Source organism: Brettanomyces bruxellensis, chromosome 7 (assembly GCF_011074885.1).
Source record: "Brettanomyces bruxellensis chromosome 7, complete sequence".
NCBI classification, from domain to species: domain Eukaryota; kingdom Fungi; phylum Ascomycota; class Pichiomycetes; order Pichiales; family Pichiaceae; genus Brettanomyces; species Brettanomyces bruxellensis.
The window spans coordinates 378,881-397,365 of NC_054688.1; the positions used below are offsets into that span (position 1 = coordinate 378,881).

Here is an 18,485-nt window from a genome sequence, read left to right on the forward strand (position 1 = left end):
TGGAATCGTAACTGATCCTGGGTGATAAGCCACTCTTTTATACTTGATTAAAACTAGCAGTGTTCTGTTTAATTTGGTACCATCCATTTTTTAATAATCGTGTTCTGGTTCATATTGCTAATCAGAATGCTCCAATTTTCTGAGCGTTCTCCAAAGCATTATATACGAATCAAGCAATTTTGTATATTCCTGAGGGGGAATACCTTTATGCTTGTACTTTGTAAGAACATCAAAGAACTGACCAGGATTAACAGAACATGTTAAGCAGCAGCACTTATTTCTAGTTGAGAAATCTTGTGGGTAGTGTAATAAACTGATTTTATTTTCTTTTTCCCCTAGAATTTTTCTACAGGCCTCGATTTGTGATTTTGCAATACCTATAATATTAGGATATTCTGTTTCAAAGTCTGGTGCTTGTTTAGTAAATACAGCACTTTGTTTGCTCCTTTCCGAAAATGTAAATTTACCGTTCATTTCAGTATCAGAAATTTCATTTTGGGTTGTTGAAACCTGTTTAACTTCAGTTTTTGTATCATGGAGGCTATCTTCATAGACTATATTTTGTTTTCTCTTTAAACCGTTCTCCTTGCCGGTAGCATTAGCTTTTTGTTTACAGAACTTCTCGTTCTTGTGCTTTCCACGTATGCTATTTTCCCTGAAACTAAGTTCATTTAATTTTGAAGTGGCGATTGTTAGATCATAATCAGAATCATAGCCTTTTGCTTTTGGTGAAAGTCTTTCTGGGCTGCTTCTTTTGTTCTCGCTCTGTGGACTACCGCATGTACTTTTCATTAAAAAGGAATATGTGGGCAATGCATAATGAGGAGTTTCGAACGAATCCTCTGCTTGTATTCTTGTTTCCATACCAAATTTAACTGGGTAATACGTTACCTATATATAGTTGAAAAAATGCTTTGAAGGATATAGTTCAAGAAAGATAGTATAAGGAAAGCAACTTTCTCAGAATTTTTTAAGTCCTTGTATTATTTTCCCTTTTTGTTGTTCTAAAGTCGCTTAGCTTATTCAGGAAAACTTTTTTTTTCGAGGTAAAAATTTTTGACCAACTGAAAAGCTTTCATCTGATGTGATGACATGACTTTATTCAATACTTCTGATACATGTTTGAAGGTCGTACTTGTTTAAATCGTCAGCGATATAACAGAGAGACTTTAGAACGTCTAACGTAATTTCAGGATGGGTAAAGCCAGAAAGACCAGAAGATATAAGGTGAAACGTATGATAAGCAAGAATGATGCCAGATTAAAAAAGAATCAGAGTAAGAAACCCAAGGAAGATGATAAGGAATTAGTCAGACAGGTGCCTCAAGTCTCCTCGGCTCTTTTCTTTCAATATAACGAAGCTATAAAGCCACCATATCAAATTCTTTTGGATACAAACTTCTTCAATTTCAGTATTCAGAAGAAAATAGACATAGTACGTGGAATGATGGATTGCCTGTATGCGAAGTGCATTCCAATGGTTACCGACTGTGTTGTTGCAGAGTTGGAGAAGCTTGGACCCAGATATAGAATTGCCCTTACACTTGCTAAAGATCCCAGGATTAAACGTTTGACATGCACACACAAAGGAACTTATGCAGATGATTGCTTGGTTCACAGAGTTATGGAGCATAAATGCTACATAGTGGCGACGAATGATGCCGATCTTAAAAGAAGAATAAGAAAGGTTCCTGGAATTCCAATAATGAGTGTGGGTGCGCACTCTTATGTTATTGAAAGGCTCCCAGATGTTTTTTAATCTGCCAATCTACATTGGAAGCAACTGTTTCCACCTTCTCGCATTTTATACATGTACACTATAGTTTCACTCAATAGACTTTTCTTTTCTAGTAGTATTTATTGCTCGGGTTGGGGGATGTAAAATTAAACTCTTAAAATGAAGAGCATGGACTTTGCTTTTATCAGAAGTAAGTCGGATCAGATCAGACGATTTAGAATATGGTTCCTCATCAGATAGACCCAAACGAGAAAAAGCAAAGAAAAAAATGAGGGGAAAAAAGATTGGAAGTCGAGAAACTAAATAGACTGATGCTACAGAAACTGAACTCTTCAATCCTTTCTCCTGTGATCAAGAACAATTCATTCAAAGATAATTTCCTGGCTATTATATTAAGGTAAAAACAGGGTGGACTGCAAAGGGTTTAGCAAATTCAGAGACAAAAAAGACAGTTTCGATTTACTGAAAGATCCCAGCTGAAAAAACGTAACAACTGCATCATGTCTTTGGACGAGAATATATCCCGGCTTGTTGACATGGGAATTGAGACAGATATTGCCAAGAAGGCACTTGAAGAAACAGGAAACCAACTAGATGCCGCGATCAACTCAATTTATTCCAAAAACGATCCGGACCCTCCTAATTATAACGAGGCAGTTCAAGCAAAATACAACGAAGAAAACAATTTTCAACATGGTAATGATTCCCGGAATGTTGAGCTTGGAAGTCATATGTCTGCACCAATTGAGATTGATGATGATCTAAAGAATACGCTTTCAAAATATAAGAGCTATGAGAGGGCTCCCATTCAATTGGATGACAGTGATAACATTCATGAAAGTAAAATGGACTACGTGAACTTAGACAGTAGTAGTGGTGAAGGCACGGGTGGAAATATGATGGGTTGGAGTTCCGAAAACATGGAAGATATCTCTGCAGGGGAGTATAATATGCTTGAGGATGTACTAAGAGAGAAAAGACTACCAAATGTTCCAGGCGTGCTTATTCCATTAGGAAGTGACACATTTGAGGGTTATATGGCTCCAGTTTTAATGATATTTGCTCAGATACCTTCTCTTAGGGATATCATATTGAAGCACGAGTTTTTTAATTATGGCTTTAGCGCCAATTGGTGGAAAGGACAACCTTGTCTACCAGATTCATTAGCACTACAAGAAATCCAAAGGTTGGTTGCCTTTTTGAGCTACGATTCAGAAAGGGCATATGCCACCACAAAGCTTTTGTCTGACGCTATTTCCGAAATAGTGGGTGAAGGTTATGAGTCTGTTTTTGAATTCGTCTCGTTTCTGTACAAACAATTGACTGATATTCTCTCTACGACAAACTGCGATTTTGAAAAACCGCTTTCAAAACTATTTGAAACAAAAATACTCTCATTAACTTCAGAGCATCAGGAATCTCACCAATGCTTTACCATTGAGCCAAGTTACTTTCATTCAACCGTATATGGAATAATGCATCGTCTTTTCTGGGGCAGAGATTTTTCTAATATTGGAAAAAACAGGATGATTAGACCGAGCGATATCCTTACTTTCGTATTTGATGCGGACGGGCAGAATATATCCGGCGGCTATCAGCTATCACAGAAATTTTATCCACAAATATACACAGCGCCTCATGAGGATCTTATAAAGGAAAAAATCGAACAATTAAAGGCTTTGCGAAAGAAATCTGCAGAAATAACTTCCGAGATGCTCCGACTAAGATCATTCAAAGGCAAGAAAGTAAACTCAATGCTTGAGGGTACAATCAATTATTTAGCGAGAGAGTCGAAACAGAAGGAAGATGCAAAAGGGCAAGAGAAGATAGACACGAATGAGGAAAAGTTTAAGGAAAGCAGCGAAAATGCGGGAATAGCGCCTAATTTGTCATATTCCCAGGCGGTAAATGAACTTACTTCAATAAGAGACCACATAAATAAAACAATCAAGGAGGATGCTATGAAATTGGAGCAAATTTCAAAGGAGCAACAAATTGATATATTCGATGTTGAGAAGATTTTAGGGACCGAAACAGAATCTCTTGAGCCGTGGATACTTGTGGGAATTATCTTGAATGATCAACAATTCTGTGTGTTGTCGGAGCATGACCACAACATATGGCGATGCTACTTTTTCGACGGTATGAACAACTACGAATATGAGGAAATGCCATTCCAAGAACTTCAAAGTCAAGTTAGGGTGTACTCTAAGACAACATTTGAAAGAGGAATGGTTTTGATTTATGTGAGGAAATCGGTATTTGAGGCTAAGTCAGAACCTGCTAAGAACACCAATCTTGAAAAGTTTATTGAAAAAGACAACAATCAACTAGAAACAGAATTACAAGAATATAAGAAAGAGCATGAAAACATAGAACAGGAAGATGACATGAATATATCTGACAAAGAAGCAGGAGAAGGTGATGAAACTCAGATAGGGGAGGACTTGATTGATTGAGAAACACATCTACTTAATTACAGACCAGTTTGATATATATATGCCTTAACAGTAACGAATTTCTTATTGATTGTTGAATTTGTCAACATGCTAGAACAATGGACTGTTAATCGGTAGAAAGAATGTGATGGCAAGATGTCATACGAATAAATACCACAGGCTCTGAAAGTTTGACTTTTCTTTATAGCCTTAATTTATGATAATATTACGTAATTTCAGTAGACTGAGATTGGCAGCCTTGTTTTAATTTGCTTTCTACCTGATTAGTGGGAAATTGGAAAGACCTTAGTGCCTCGGGGAAAATTTTTTTCATTTTTCGACTAATTGGCAAGGCGTGCAAAGATTGAATTTCTGATGGTTTTCATTTGCGAGAAAAAAAGGGTGGGGTCTGATTCTTAGCGAACATTTTACATTAAACCATAATCATCAGACACACAACACTAAGAGCATAATTAATTAGTTTAGGGGAACATAGTTATACATAAAAGGTGCAAGTAGTTTGGAGATGATGTATGGACGTTTACTTTCGAACGCATTTCGTGTTGCCAGAACTGGAATTTTCAAGCAGACACGTAAGTATTGACAATTTTGAAAAGAATGCGTTGTATGTGTGCGATAATGCTCAATAAGGGGGAAAATTGAGCATACTTTCAACATCGTGAGCCTACTGGTGGATCGCATTTGGTAATCTACAGGGCCATTATTTTTTCCCATTGACATGTACATTGCTCTGGCTTTCAAAGATGTATACTAACATAAAACACTATTTGTATCAGTTTCTGCTTCAAAAGTCAGATTCGCAGCCACCTTCACAAGAAACAAGCCACACGTCAACATAGGTACAATTGGCCATGTTGACCATGGTAAGACAACCTTGACCGCTGCAATTACGAAGATTCTTTCGGAAAAAGGTGATGCTAAGTTCTTGGACTACTCGTCGATCGATAAGGCCCCAGAAGAAAAAGCAAGAGGTATCACTATTTCCACTGCCCATGTTGAATACGAAACTGATAAGAGACATTACTCGCATGTGGACTGCCCGGGCCATCAGGATTACATCAAGAACATGATTACAGGTGCTGCTCAGATGGATGGTGCAATTATTGTTGTTGCTGCTACTGATGGATCGATGCCTCAAACCAGAGAGCACTTACTTTTGGCCAGACAAGTTGGTGTTCAGAAGGTTGTGGTTTATGTCAACAAGGTCGATCAGGTTGATGACAAGGAAATGCTTGAATTGGTTGAAATGGAGATGCGTGACCTATTGACCGAGTACGGTTTTGACGGTGAGCACACTCCTGTTATCTTTGGATCAGCCCTAATGGCTTTGCAAGGCAAGGAGGACAAGATCGGAAAGGAATCTGTTTTGAAACTGTTGGATGCCATCGACTCGTGGATCCCAACTCCAAAGAGAGACTTGGAAAAGCCATTTATGATGCCAATAGACGAGGTTTTCTCTATTTCCGGTAGAGGTACCGTCGTTTCTGGTACTGTTGAAAGGGGTATCTTGAAGCCAGGTCAGGAAATTGAGGTCCTGGGAGGAAAAGAGAAGCCTCTAAAGACCACCGTCACTTCTATTGAGATGTATCACAAGTCTTTGGGTGAGGCTGAAGCTGGTGACACTCCAGGTATTTTGCTGAGAGGTGTGAAGAAGGATCAGGTCACCAGAGGTATGGTTTTGGCCGAGCCAGGTAGCTGCAAGGCCTACCAGAAGTGCTTGGCATCCATCTACATCTTGACTAAGGAAGAGGGAGGAAGACACACACCATTTGGCGAGAACTACAGGCCTCAGATGTACTTGAGGACTTCCAATGTGAACGTTACTTTGAAGTTCCCAAGCACCGAAAAGGACCACTCGAAGCAGGTCATGCCAGGAGACAATGTTGAGATGGTTCTCGAGTTGTTGTATCCAATTGTCATGGAGCATGGTCAGAGATTCAACTTGAGAGAGTCCGGAAAAACCGTCGGTACTGGTATGATCACCAGGGTTTATGAAAAATAAACGAGAACGCATGTCGAAGAACACACACAAACGTATAAATGCACATGATGCAGTTTCTGTGTTTTTTCCGGCGTTTGCTGCCATCTGTTAGCTGCTCTTTATTTATATGTTTCCGATCTTTGTTAGCTTTTTCTTTTTTTTCACTTTTTTTCCCCAGCCTCTTCGTCTATCTCGTCTCTATCATGATGGCTATCTTTGCTCATGAATGCCTTTTGACAGCGTCTTTTTTGCTCCTTTCAAAGAGTGTAATTCTCTTCCTTTATAAGTGCCGGTTGCCTTGCTCGGCAAAACAACCGTGCACCAGCAGGACGGACATATTTTCTGTATATACACATAACGAAGCCGGCTTTTAAGGGGGACAACAATCAATATACATTTTATTCAATCCAATAGGAATTGCCGTAGGTTGTGGAGAACAATAAAACGGGAAATTACTTCCAGAGGTAGTAGAGTAAGCAGCAGGTTTCTCCACACTGTAAAGAACTCGGGGTCAAATATGGATATTCTCCAGTGGAAGATTATTTTTTACATGTGTGAAAAACAAACAGATTCATGAACTCCTACAAGTATTTCCGTGATTACTATGTACTTATTTTCATCGGAATGCACACAATCGCTTAAAAGTGTAGAAGGGGTGGTGCTTTTAGGAATTGATGAAACACGGATTGAATAGTTTGATCACGAACTTACGATCCTTCAAGGCCTTTCCCGGAAATCCGTACATTCTGCGAAACATGGCTAAATTTGAACTGATTGTGGAAACAATAGGAGTGTAGACGCTGCAAAATTGTTACATTTTGCTCTTGACAAAATTGTGATCCTATCACATCCGAACACCTGAATTGAAACCTCACCGATTGACGAATCAATGAGCAGATATTTCTTGCCCCATGTCGTCTGCCGAAACACCGGACAAAAACGGAAACAAGTAATTGCAGCAATGCCTACGGATTAATTCTCCTCTGTGAAAATAATATGTATTTTTAGTACAACACTTGCGCGAAAAAATAGGTTCTGCGGTTGAAAACTGTTATTTCCGGTATAGTGGGGTGTTTTTATTTCCTTGGCAATATGCAAATTTTTTTTCTTTATTGAAAAAATTTTATGGGAAAACGGAAAGCAGCATCACACAAAAGCTTTCCTAATAGTCGAAATCTCCGTGTGCTTCCAAAAAAAAGAAGAGAAAAGTCGCAGAAAAGCAAAAAGAATTCATACAATAAAAATAAAAATTTGCGCAGCATGGTGTGTGCGCACAGCACAGGTCAAATAAATAATTAATCGATATGGAATGCACGGAATAAACACGGCTTCTATTTCTTTAGGCTGCTTCCACGTCAAAACAGGGTAAAACAAGCATACAATCCGGCAATATAGAGGAGGAAGACCACAGAAAAGTAAAAGGAAGTGGTGATGATTTTTTTTTACTAATAATTCTTGGGATAGATATAATATTTGGATATATACCTCAGTGGAAAGCAATACCTCAAGAAAATCCATTGCTTTAAGCGGCTTGGTTATATGTTATTGATACCAAGAGTAAAATTATTCCTTAGCTGATATTCCATTTTTCCGCATCGTGAGGCTTTCCCTCCCATTAGTTTCTATATAACTCGGCCCGGAAAATTGTTATCGGAAGAGAATTTTCATATCCACATCATCCGATTGATGGGGCTTGGTACAAGTAATACGCTTGTAAGGAGTAAAATAGTACAATTTTAACTTTCCTGCAAAAGCAGAAAAGGAAGGGGTGGGTAACCGGATTAATAGTGGAAAAAACCGGAAGATTCAGAAATTTGCTTTTAGGTTAGCGGGCTTCAAAAATTTAGCTATGATTGCTAGTAGTTCTAACGAATGACTTCTGTTCTGAAAACGGGGAATGAATAGATTTTGGGTTTACAAACTCTGTAACACACACACAAAAATAAGTTAATCCGAAAGAAAAATTTTATTAACCATAAAAATGATTGTTACGAGAAAATAATGCAGTCTGCTTTTTTAATGGGGAGCGAACCTGGGGGACAATCCAATTTCCAGAATAACTCGATAACTTTCCACACAAGATTTTATATAGAAAACTGCTACGGTCTAGCACTACCCGCGCTCTCGTGCGAAGAATAGTTTTTCCTTCTGCACAGCCTGCCACAAATTCTCCGTAAACCTTTTTATGCATTTCCACTGCATCTTTTTCCGGAGTTGGTTAGGTAGCACGCATTTGGAACCGTATTGCTTAAGTTGTAGAACCTACAAGAAGTCGCCTACAGGATGTACAAACAAACAATTGATTGAGGGTAATTTCATAATTCACATCAATGCCCATATTTATCAAAAAAGTAAGGCTGATACTAGGGAAAATATACATACAATCACATTATGAATTAGGATAAATGATTCGATTTCATGAACTTACAACATAGTATGTTGAATGTCATTGTTGCTGCTGCTTTATCAAACCTTTTTCCGTGATGGTGGGGAATATTAGCTCAAATATTATACAACAACTCAGGCAAGAACAACAATTTCCATTGTACTTTGAGGTGGAGACATACAAAATCATGCTTCCGAGATAGTTTCAACAATAATGCCAAGAAGAATACAATGCGGCTGAAAATGAAATGACTGGGATTTAAAAACATTTGAACAATGGGAGTTGTGCAAGTGATGGGGACATATTGTTCACGACTTACCCCACAGAAATCAGCCTTGACAGGATTTCCCGTAGAATGTTTTTCCTCACAGCCTAATTAAACCGGTTCCTATCCTTTACTACACAGTTTTCCCAGGTATAAATAGTGGTAAATACGCAAAACTTTGAACAGAAGTTTCAATGTATACAGCACGTAGAAAAGAAAGAATTCTTCCCTCATCACAGATTATTCTTTCAATATCAGAGAGTAATTTATATTTTAGTAACTATGTCTTCCTCGGAAATTAGCTCCAAACCATCTGGCCAGCAAGACACTGGTCAGAAGAAGGCAGCTGCACTATCGTCTGATGACACATTTGAGGACAGAAATCAATTAAAGCAAGAACTTGATGAAGCTCCTGTTGAACCAGTGGCAGCTCCTGTTGAAAATAAATCATCATACCTTTTTGCTGGTGTGATGTGTCTTCTTATTGCATTCGGTGGTTTTGTTTTTGGTTGGGATACGGGTACCATTTCCGGTTTCGTGAACATGCCAGATTTCTTGAAAAGGTTCGGTCAATGGTCTGATGCTGATAACGAGTACTACTTGAGTAAGGTCAGAACAGGTTTGATTGTTTCCATTTTCAACATTGGTTGTGCTTTCGGAGGTGTTACACTCGCTAAGACAGGTGATATTTACGGAAGAAAGAAAGGTTTGATGGTTACTATGGTTATTTACATTGTTGGTATTATCATCCAAATTGCTTCCAGCAGTTCATGGATTCAATATTTCATTGGAAGAATTGTTTCAGGTTTTGCTGTTGGTTCGATTTCTATTTTGTGCCCAATGTTCATTTCCGAGACTTCTCCAAAGGCTATCAGAGGTACATGTGTTTCATCGTATCAGTTGATGATCACCTTGGGTATCTTCTTGGGTTACTGTACTGATTACGGTACTTATCACAACTATGATGACTCCAGACAGTGGAGAATTCCATTAGGTCTTTGCTTTGCTTGGGCTTTGTTTATGATCTTCGGTATGACTTTGATGCCAGAATCACCAAGATTCCTTATTGAGAAGAAGAGAATGGAAGAGGCCAAGAAATCAGTTGGTAAGGTTAACAAATGTGCACCAGATTCGGACTTTACTCTTCAGGAAGTTAACCGTATTATTGATGCTATCGAGACAGAAGCTCTTGCAGGTAATGCTTCTTGGGGAGAGTTGTTCACAGGTAAGCCAAAGATTTTCTACCGTTTGGTTATGGGTATCATGCTTCAATCTCTTCAGCAATTGACAGGTGATAACTATTTCTTCTACTACGGTACTACGATTTTCAAGTCTGTTGGTTTGACAGACTCGTTTGAAACATCTATCATTCTTGGTGTTGTCAACTTTGGATCCACCTTCCCATCTCTTTACATTGTCGATAAGTTTGGAAGAAGATGGACGCTTCTTATTGGCTGTGTTGGTATGCTTGTTTGTCTTGTTATCTTTGCCTCTCTTGGTGTTAAGACCTTATACAAGGGTGCTTACGGTGTTGATCCAAACACATCTGCAGGTGACGCTATGATTTTCCTTGCATGTTTGTACATTTTCTTCTTTGCTACCACCTGGGGCCCAACTGTTTACGTTGTTGTTTCCGAAACTTATCCATTGAGAATCAGAGCTAAGGGTATGGGATTGGCACAGTCTGCTAACTGGCTATGGGGATTCTTGATTGCATTCTTCACTCCATTCATTACAGGTGCTATTCACTTTGCATACGGTTACGTGTTCTTTGGATGTGTTGTGTTCGCATTTTTCTACGTTGCTACCTGTGTTCCAGAAACCAAAGGTCTCTCATTGGAAGATGTTGATGAGCTTTACAGACATTTCACTCCAGGTACTGCCTTCCTCTCAAAGTTTTCTAATGCTAATAAAGCTAAAGAACTGGCTGAAGAGGGAGAGGTCGCCCAGAAAGCTTAATTTTTTATTTGATTTTGAGGTTATTGCTATACTGCTTGTTCATTTATTTCCCTCCGATTTGAGAAGTTTTTATGATTATTTAATGACTCTTATTGATTATTCAATGATTAAATTTTAATAAACGTTTTTGTCAAGCTATCATGAAGTTTAAAATGTCATTTGTACCGTAATTAAGCTTGCATTACGGAATATACCTTAACTTTGGGTTGATAAAATTATCCGAGGAGGTTTATTTGCCCGAAAATTGACTGATGTCATTAGTATGCATGTGATAAGAACTTTGATTCATCAAGTCGCAATTATTCCAAGATCTCGGAAATAAGTTAAAATACAGATTTCGGGGAGATCTCAATTTTGTATTCCTAATCGATATTTAAGTTGTTGCTATATTCATGAAAAATATACTTGAGATGCATTAGATTTCTAGTTTAAATACATAGCATCAATTGTGATGAACTTCCTAAAATATTCTAATTCGAAAATTTGTCAAAAATGGATGAGAAATGAAAGCAAATGCAGATATGCATCGAAAAGATAACCCCTTTGTTAATGAATTAAAGCCTTTATTATTCAAAACTTACAATTCGCTTACTTTTGCAGTACGAAAACAAAGATCTATCGAAATATGCGAAGAACTGATGATATTATGCTCATTAAAAAACAAGAAGGCAAGATGATTTATGCAATACCTTTATGGAAAGTCTAATATGCAAAGTTTCACAGCAAACGATACGGAAACAAATAACCTCTAGAATGAACATTGACATAGATTAAACATGATATTTCTCGGGAAACCATCCAACCGATTAGTAGGCAACTAATGGCAGCCAAGACTTAAAAGTACAACTTTTTTTCAGTCTGATCTTTGTGAACCGTAGGCTCTTAAAAAATTAATCCGAAATACGGATAAACTCTCAAAAATTTTTTCCTGTACAGTTTCGCTTGGGGAACCGTACCTAAAACATTAAAAAACTGTAGACCATAGGTTGTGAAAAGGTATGAAAGTACAGTAAAAATACAACGGTTAATGATGATACAAGGTTGAATTATTAAAGGGGCACCTTAGGAACAAAAATTTAAAGGGTGAACAACTCTAATGGAGGAATGTTCGAACTTTTACTGCGGTGGACACATCCTGGAGTGTGAAACAAAATTTAATGAAAAATCAAACGGGAAAATTTAAAATGGGAATGAAATTTGGGCACGGAACTCTCGGAAAAGATAGGTGACAGCATCTTCATTATCCAGTAGAAGGTATTTCATAACTTGTAAACAAACCTTGTATGTGCTAACTGCGTGATGGTTAAGAACAAAGTGCCAATTAATCTTCGGAATTAATGATGACCGGATTAAATAAAGATGCGAAACGGAACATTGTATGGAATTACTTTGAGGATAACGTTTTCTAAAATTGATGGAATGTTCAGTTGTAGAACTCAAGCCAATGTAATTAATTTTAAGGCATTGCTTCCTAAACTAATTTATTGCTCTTACTATCAAAGTGCGAGTAGAGACAAACACTTTAAGGTTATTGTAAGCTACATTCTACCTATTCTTAGTTAATGAATAAAATATGCTTTTTACTCAGTTCAAACAGGATCCGAATCTATTTTCCGGAACAATGCGGGGTGTTCTCCGCAAAGAACCCTAGCTTAAAAAAGGACTGCGGTCAACTTCATTCCGTAATATCGCTTGACACCATTTCTCGGAACTGCACAGCCTGTCAAGAATCCTCCGCAATCCATTTTTTTCAATGAATTTCCAGAATATATGACCCATCTGGTATATTTTTCCGGAGTCGGCTCGGCGCCTATTTTGTATCATATTATCTATCATGCAGTGGCGAAACACGTATATGCTTCATGAATACGAGCCTACAGCAAAACAGAGTCTACAGACTCTGGAAAACGAATTACTAGATTTAGTTTTGTATATATAACAAAGTACTACCGTAGACCTAAACATACAGGGAGAAAAGCCATAAAATAACCTTGTCTTGGGACAATTTATCAATCAAAATTCTTTCTCGATCTCTGGGATTAAAGCAGCAATGCCCTATAATAATTGTTCCGTATTTTAAAATATTGCAAACAAATAGCATTGTTTGTGGAGTTTCAACATCCTAAACTGGACTTTTCTTAAAAAAAGAGCAACATACTTGCCAAGCTGTGTTCAATATTACTAACACATGATTTATTGTTTTAGAGCAAGTTAAACAATAATGCATAACCAATAAATAATGCTGCATTGTTTTAAGAATACCCCACAGGAGGGGAACTCGATAGGATTTCCCGTAAAAGGTGGTAATTCACATCCTAAACTAGCCGGGAGCTGAAGCTTCTGGTCTGAAGTAAACAGTATAAATACAGAGCGACAAGGCAACAAACCTTACATCCGTTTGCGTGAGTCGTTACAATTAATCTTTTTATGTTTCATTAATCATTCGCTGCAAATATTCTTTAAGTTAGTAAAGCAAGTCAAACTTTAATTATAATGTCATCCTCAGAGATTAGCTCCAAGCAATCTAATCAGGTTGCAAATGGGCAAAACAATGAACTAGCTGGAGGAAATCCAGACACGTTTGAGGACAGAACTCAGCTAAAGCAGCAGCTTGACCAGGCTCCTGTTGAACCAGTGGCAGCTCCTGTTGAAAATAAATCATCATACCTTTTTGCTGGTGTGATGTGTCTTCTTATTGCATTCGGAGGTTTTGTTTTCGGTTGGGATACGGGTACCATTTCCGGTTTCGTGAACATGCCAGACTTCTTGAAAAGGTTCGGTCAATGGTCTGATGCTGATAACGAGTACTACTTGAGTAAGGTCAGAACAGGTTTGATTGTTTCCATTTTCAACATTGGTTGTGCTTTCGGAGGTGTTACACTCGCTAAGACAGGTGATATTTACGGAAGAAAGAAAGGTTTGATGGTTACTATGGTTATTTACATTGTCGGTATTATCATTCAAATTGCATCTGTTAAGTCATGGGTTCAGTATTTCATTGGAAGAATTGTTTCAGGTTTTGCTGTTGGTTCGATTTCTATTTTGTGCCCAATGTTCATTTCCGAGACTTCTCCAAAGGCTATCAGAGGTGCTTGCGTTTCCTGCTACCAATTGATGATCACCTTGGGTATCTTCTTGGGTTACTGCACTGATTACGGTACTTACCATAACTATGATGACTCCAGACAGTGGAGAATTCCATTAGGTCTTTGCTTTGCTTGGGCTTTGTTTATGATCTTCGGTATGACTTTGATGCCAGAATCACCAAGATTCCTTGTTGAGAAAAAGAGAATGGAAGAGGCCAAGAAATCAGTTGGTAAGGTTAACAAATGTGCACCAGACTCGGACTTCACTCTTCAGGAAGTTAACCGTATTATTGATGCTATTGAGACAGAAGCTCTTGCAGGTAATGCTTCTTGGGGAGAGTTGTTCACAGGTAAGCCAAAGATTTTCTACCGTTTGTCTATGGGTATCATGCTTCAATCTCTTCAGCAATTGACAGGTGATAACTATTTCTTCTACTACGGTACTACGATTTTCAAGTCCGTTGGTTTGACAGACTCGTTTGAAACATCTATCATTCTTGGTATTGTCAACTTTGCATCCACCTTCCCATCTCTTTACATTGTTGATAGATTTGGTAGAAGATGGACATTGCTTGCTGGATGTGTTGGTATGCTTGTTTGTCTTGTTATCTTTGCCTCTCTTGGTGTTAAGACCTTATACAAGGGTGCTTACGGTGTTGATCCAAACACATCTGCAGGTGACGCTATGATTTTCCTTGCATGTTTGTACATTTTCTTCTTTGCTACCACCTGGGGTCCAACCGTGTTTGTTGTTGTTTCAGAGACTTATCCATTGAGAATCAGAGCTAAGGGTATGGGATTGGCACAGTCCGCTAACTGGCTATGGGGATTCTTGATTGCATTCTTCACTCCATTCATTACAGGTGCTATTCACTTTGCATACGGTTACGTGTTCTTTGGATGTGTTGTGTTTGCATTCTTCTACGTTGCTACTTGTGTTCCAGAAACCAAAGGTCTATCATTGGAAGATGTTGATGAGATTTACAGGCACTTCACTCCAGGTACTGCCTTCCTTTCTAAGTTCTCTAATGCTGAAAAGGCTAAGGAACTGGCGGAGGAAGAAGAGACAGCTCAGAAAGCTTAGATAAAGTAGTTGCACTCCATAGGGTTTTAAGATTTATTGAGTACTATTTTATTTGCTTTCCCTAATTTTTTTTACGTTTGAATGATTCTTATACATGTTTTATGACTGTTTTGTTTTTTGTTAAACAAATTTTTTAAATATGATGATCAATTGACTAATATTAATTATACTTATGGAGGTAGAGGGGATTGTAGATATCAGATTGCTAATAACGGTCTATTAGATCAGAGTTGAATACGTGGGATACATTTAATATTATAATAGGATTTACGCTTTCACGGAAATGCGGAGCTAGGGTCCTCTTGACGGATAATTTCTATTTTAGGGCTCAATTTGGGTTCGGTTAGATATGGGTCAGATCTGATTCAGATCTTAGGTTTGAAAAGTTTGAAAATTCACAATTTTGGTTACTTAGTAACGTCTATTTGTATAATTATTTTTTTGGTACTGTACATTAACTATATAGAGCCTTTAATTGAAAGCCAGGAATATAATTTTAACTATATAAGCAAGAAAAGTATATACATTAATATGATTCAAAACTTTTCACTTCGGATAAATTTGACACAAATAATGCGCTTCTTAAGAACTTCCATATGGAGTATAAGTTAGGACTTTCCTGCAATGCATAGCAAAACGTACACGATACAATGAAAAAGAAAGGAAAAATGTCAGTTAATACGAGGCAACGAAATAACCAAGTTATGCAGTTGATGCAGTGCATTGAGAATTGTCTTAAAACTTATAAACTTCGATCTACAATTTAGACTTGCATCTCCATAGGACCATACGGATTAATTGATCGGCTCGGATCTAGAAAAAAAGCCCTGAGATCTATTATTTGGGGCCTCAAAGAAATTTATTGTTAGTTTAAAAATGAACGCTAATTCTGTTAGTGGGAGCACCAGCTGAAAAATCGAAATGGCTGGAGGATGTGGGGCTGCTCCGCAAAAACTTTTCGCATTTACAAACAACGGTCAACTTCTCTCCGTGATTTCAACCAATAGCAAGTTTTTCCATTAAAAAAAGACAATGGACCCACATTGATTTTTGAATGCAATCTTCCTATACCGAACTTTTCCGGAATATTAATCCGAGAGGCGGGTTTTCTTCGAATTTTTTTTTTCTTCCTTACTCCATACTTCTTCGGCTTGATATTCATACTTAGAACCTCCTGGAGCGTGTTTGTACCTCTATGATTGAATAATACAGAACATAAATGCATTAAATTAGTAATGTGGGTACTTCACATTTTCAAAGCAAATGAGAGACAAAGAAAATGTTGTGACATACAGACAAAGAAATGAAACATATTCAGTCACTTGATTTTTTGGTGTCTAGAAAAAAACAGAAACAAAGACTTTGAAATACAGTAAAAGGTGGGATATCAACAATAGAAACAAAGAAAAGCAGAAAGAAGAATGGATAATTGTATGCAAATTGTTGTCTGGAGAAAATTTTTGCGGATTGTTTGCCCACTCGGAAAAACTTGAGTAAAAATTTTCCGGGGCAAGAGACCCCACATATTTGCGAAGCGGAAACATTCTGCGGTGTGAGTGAAAGACCACAGAGTATAAATACAGACTCTCGCGACCCTTTTTTTTCTAATATTTGTTTATCGTAACAACTATTCTAACATTTTTTTTCTTCATTCAGCAAGAAGAACTTTAACTAGTTTTTTTAATATACTACATTAACTATTAATTAATAATATGTCATCTTCTTCTGAGATTAGTTCAAAGCACTCAGATGGAGCTGCACCAAACGATGCAGCCCCTGAAGACAGGTTCGAGGACAGAACCCAACTTAAACAGCAGCTTGAGGAGGCTCCTGTTGAGCCAGTGGCTGTTCCAGTTGAGAATACTTCATCCTACGCTTTTGCTGGTGTGATGTGTCTTCTTATTGCATTCGGTGGTTTCGTTTTCGGTTGGGATACGGGTACCATTTCCGGTTTCGTGAACATGCCAGATTTCTTGAGAAGGTTCGGTCAATGGTCTGATGCTGATAACGAGTACTACTTGAGTAAGGTCAGAACAGGTTTGATTGTTTCCATTTTCAACATTGGTTGTGCTTTCGGAGGTGTTACACTCGCTAAGACAGGTGATGTTTACGGAAGAAAGAAGGGTTTGATGGTTACTATGGTTATTTACATTGTCGGTATTATCATCCAAATTGCTTCCAGCCATTCATGGATCCAATATTTCATTGGAAGAATTGTTTCCGGTTTCGCTGTTGGTTCCACTTCTATTTTGTGCCCAATGTTCATTTCTGAGACTTCTCCAAAAGCTATCAGAGGTGCTTGTGTTTCATCGTATCAGTTGATGATCACCTTGGGTATCTTCTTGGGTTACTGTACTGATTACGGTACTTATCACAACTATGATGACTCCAGACAGTGGAGAATTCCATTAGGTCTTTGCTTTGCTTGGGCTTTGTTTATGATCTTCGGTATGACTTTGATGCCAGAGTCACCAAGATTCCTTGTTGAGAAGAAGAGAATGGAAGAAGCTAAGAAATCCGTTGCTAAGGTTAATAAGAGTGCTCCAGACTCGGACTTCACTCTTCAGGAGGTTAACCGTATTATTGATGCTATCGAGACAGAAGCTCTTGCCGGTAATGCTTCTTGGGGAGAGTTGTTCACAGGTAAGCCAAAGATTTTCTACCGTTTGGTTATGGGTATCATGCTTCAATCTCTTCAGCAATTGACAGGTGATAACTATTTCTTCTACTACGGTACTACTATTTTCAAGTCCGTTGGTATGAACGATTCTTTCTTGACCTCCATCATTCTTGGTGTTGTCAACTTTGCATCCACCTTCCCATCCCTTTACGTTGTTGACCACTTCGGTAGAAGATGGACTTTGCTTGGAGGTTGTATCGGTATGATGGTTTGTCTTGTTATCTTTGCTTCTCTTGGTGTTAAGGCATTGTACAAGGGTGCTTACGGTGTTGATCCAAACACAGGTGCTGGTGATGGTATGATTTTCCTTGCATGCTTGTACATTTTCTTCTTTGCTACCACCTGGGGTCCAACCGTGTTTGTTGTTGTTTCAGAGACTTATCCATTGAGAATCAGATCTAAGGGTATGGGATTGGCACAGTCCGCTAACTGGCTATGGGGATTCTTAATTGCATTCTTCACTCCATTCATCACAGGTGCTATTCACTTTGCATACGGTTACGTTTTCTTTGGATGTGTTGTGTTTGCATTCTTCTACGTTGCTACTTGTGTTCCAGAAACTAAGGGTATGTCTTTGGAGGATGTTGATGAGCTTTACAGACATTTCACTCCAGGTACTGCCTTCCTTTCTAAGTTCTCTAATGCTGAAAAGGCTAAACAGCTGGCCGAGGAGGGAGAGGTCGCCCAGAAGGCTTAAATCTTTTCTGAACGTCATGTTGCAAATTAATTTTTACGATCGTTTCCATATATGGAATTATGTTGGTCTTTATGAATTTTTATGATAAAAAAGATTAGCGGTAAATATATAGTATAGAATAATATACGGTGTTTTAATTTGAATGCTTTGC

The 18,485-nt window shown here is 38.1% G+C and overlaps 7 protein-coding genes across 7 annotated transcripts; 6 read left to right on the forward strand and 1 right to left on the reverse strand.

Annotated features, from left to right (window-relative positions):
- Positions 1–117: 117 nt before the first annotated feature.
- Positions 118–864, reverse strand: BRETT_004673 (uncharacterized protein; the record flags this gene model as incomplete). The annotated part of the gene is made up of 1 exon (XM_041283166.1): positions 118–864. One exon carries the CDS (start codon positions 862–864, stop codon positions 118–120), a length of 747 nt encoding a protein of 248 aa, XP_041136518.1.
- A 330-nt stretch (positions 865–1,194) lies between these two features.
- Positions 1,195–1,758, forward strand: FCF1 (rRNA-processing protein fcf1; the record flags this gene model as incomplete). Its single annotated transcript, XM_041283167.1, has 1 exon — positions 1,195–1,758. One exon carries the CDS (start codon positions 1,195–1,197, stop codon positions 1,756–1,758), a length of 564 nt encoding a protein of 187 aa, XP_041136519.1.
- Positions 1,759–2,237: 479 nt separating this feature from the next.
- On the forward strand, positions 2,238–4,196 carry BRETT_004675 (uncharacterized protein; the record flags this gene model as incomplete). Its single annotated transcript, XM_041283168.1, has 1 exon — positions 2,238–4,196. One exon carries the CDS (start codon positions 2,238–2,240, stop codon positions 4,194–4,196), a length of 1,959 nt encoding a protein of 652 aa, XP_041136520.1.
- Positions 4,197–4,283: 87 nt separating this feature from the next.
- TUF1 (translation elongation factor Tu) lies at positions 4,284–6,198 on the forward strand (the record flags this gene model as incomplete). Its single annotated transcript, XM_041283169.1, has 3 exons — positions 4,284–4,309; positions 4,746–4,768; positions 4,973–6,198. The coding sequence occupies 3 exons, from the start codon at positions 4,284–4,286 to the stop codon at positions 6,196–6,198; spliced, it is 1,275 nt and encodes a 424-aa protein (XP_041136521.1).
- A 2,912-nt stretch (positions 6,199–9,110) lies between these two features.
- HXT3_1 (Low-affinity glucose transporter hxt3) lies at positions 9,111–10,787 on the forward strand (the record flags this gene model as incomplete). The annotated part of the gene is made up of 1 exon (XM_041283170.1): positions 9,111–10,787. The coding sequence occupies one exon, from the start codon at positions 9,111–9,113 to the stop codon at positions 10,785–10,787; it is 1,677 nt and encodes a 558-aa protein (XP_041136522.1).
- A 2,493-nt stretch (positions 10,788–13,280) lies between these two features.
- Positions 13,281–14,957, forward strand: HXT3_2 (Low-affinity glucose transporter hxt3; the record flags this gene model as incomplete). Its single annotated transcript, XM_041283171.1, has 1 exon — positions 13,281–14,957. One exon carries the CDS (start codon positions 13,281–13,283, stop codon positions 14,955–14,957), a length of 1,677 nt encoding a protein of 558 aa, XP_041136523.1.
- Positions 14,958–16,669: 1,712 nt separating this feature from the next.
- Positions 16,670–18,334, forward strand: HXT6 (hexose transporter; the record flags this gene model as incomplete). The annotated part of the gene is made up of 1 exon (XM_041283172.1): positions 16,670–18,334. The coding sequence occupies one exon, from the start codon at positions 16,670–16,672 to the stop codon at positions 18,332–18,334; it is 1,665 nt and encodes a 554-aa protein (XP_041136524.1).
- Between the last annotated feature and the right edge of the window lie 151 nt (positions 18,335–18,485).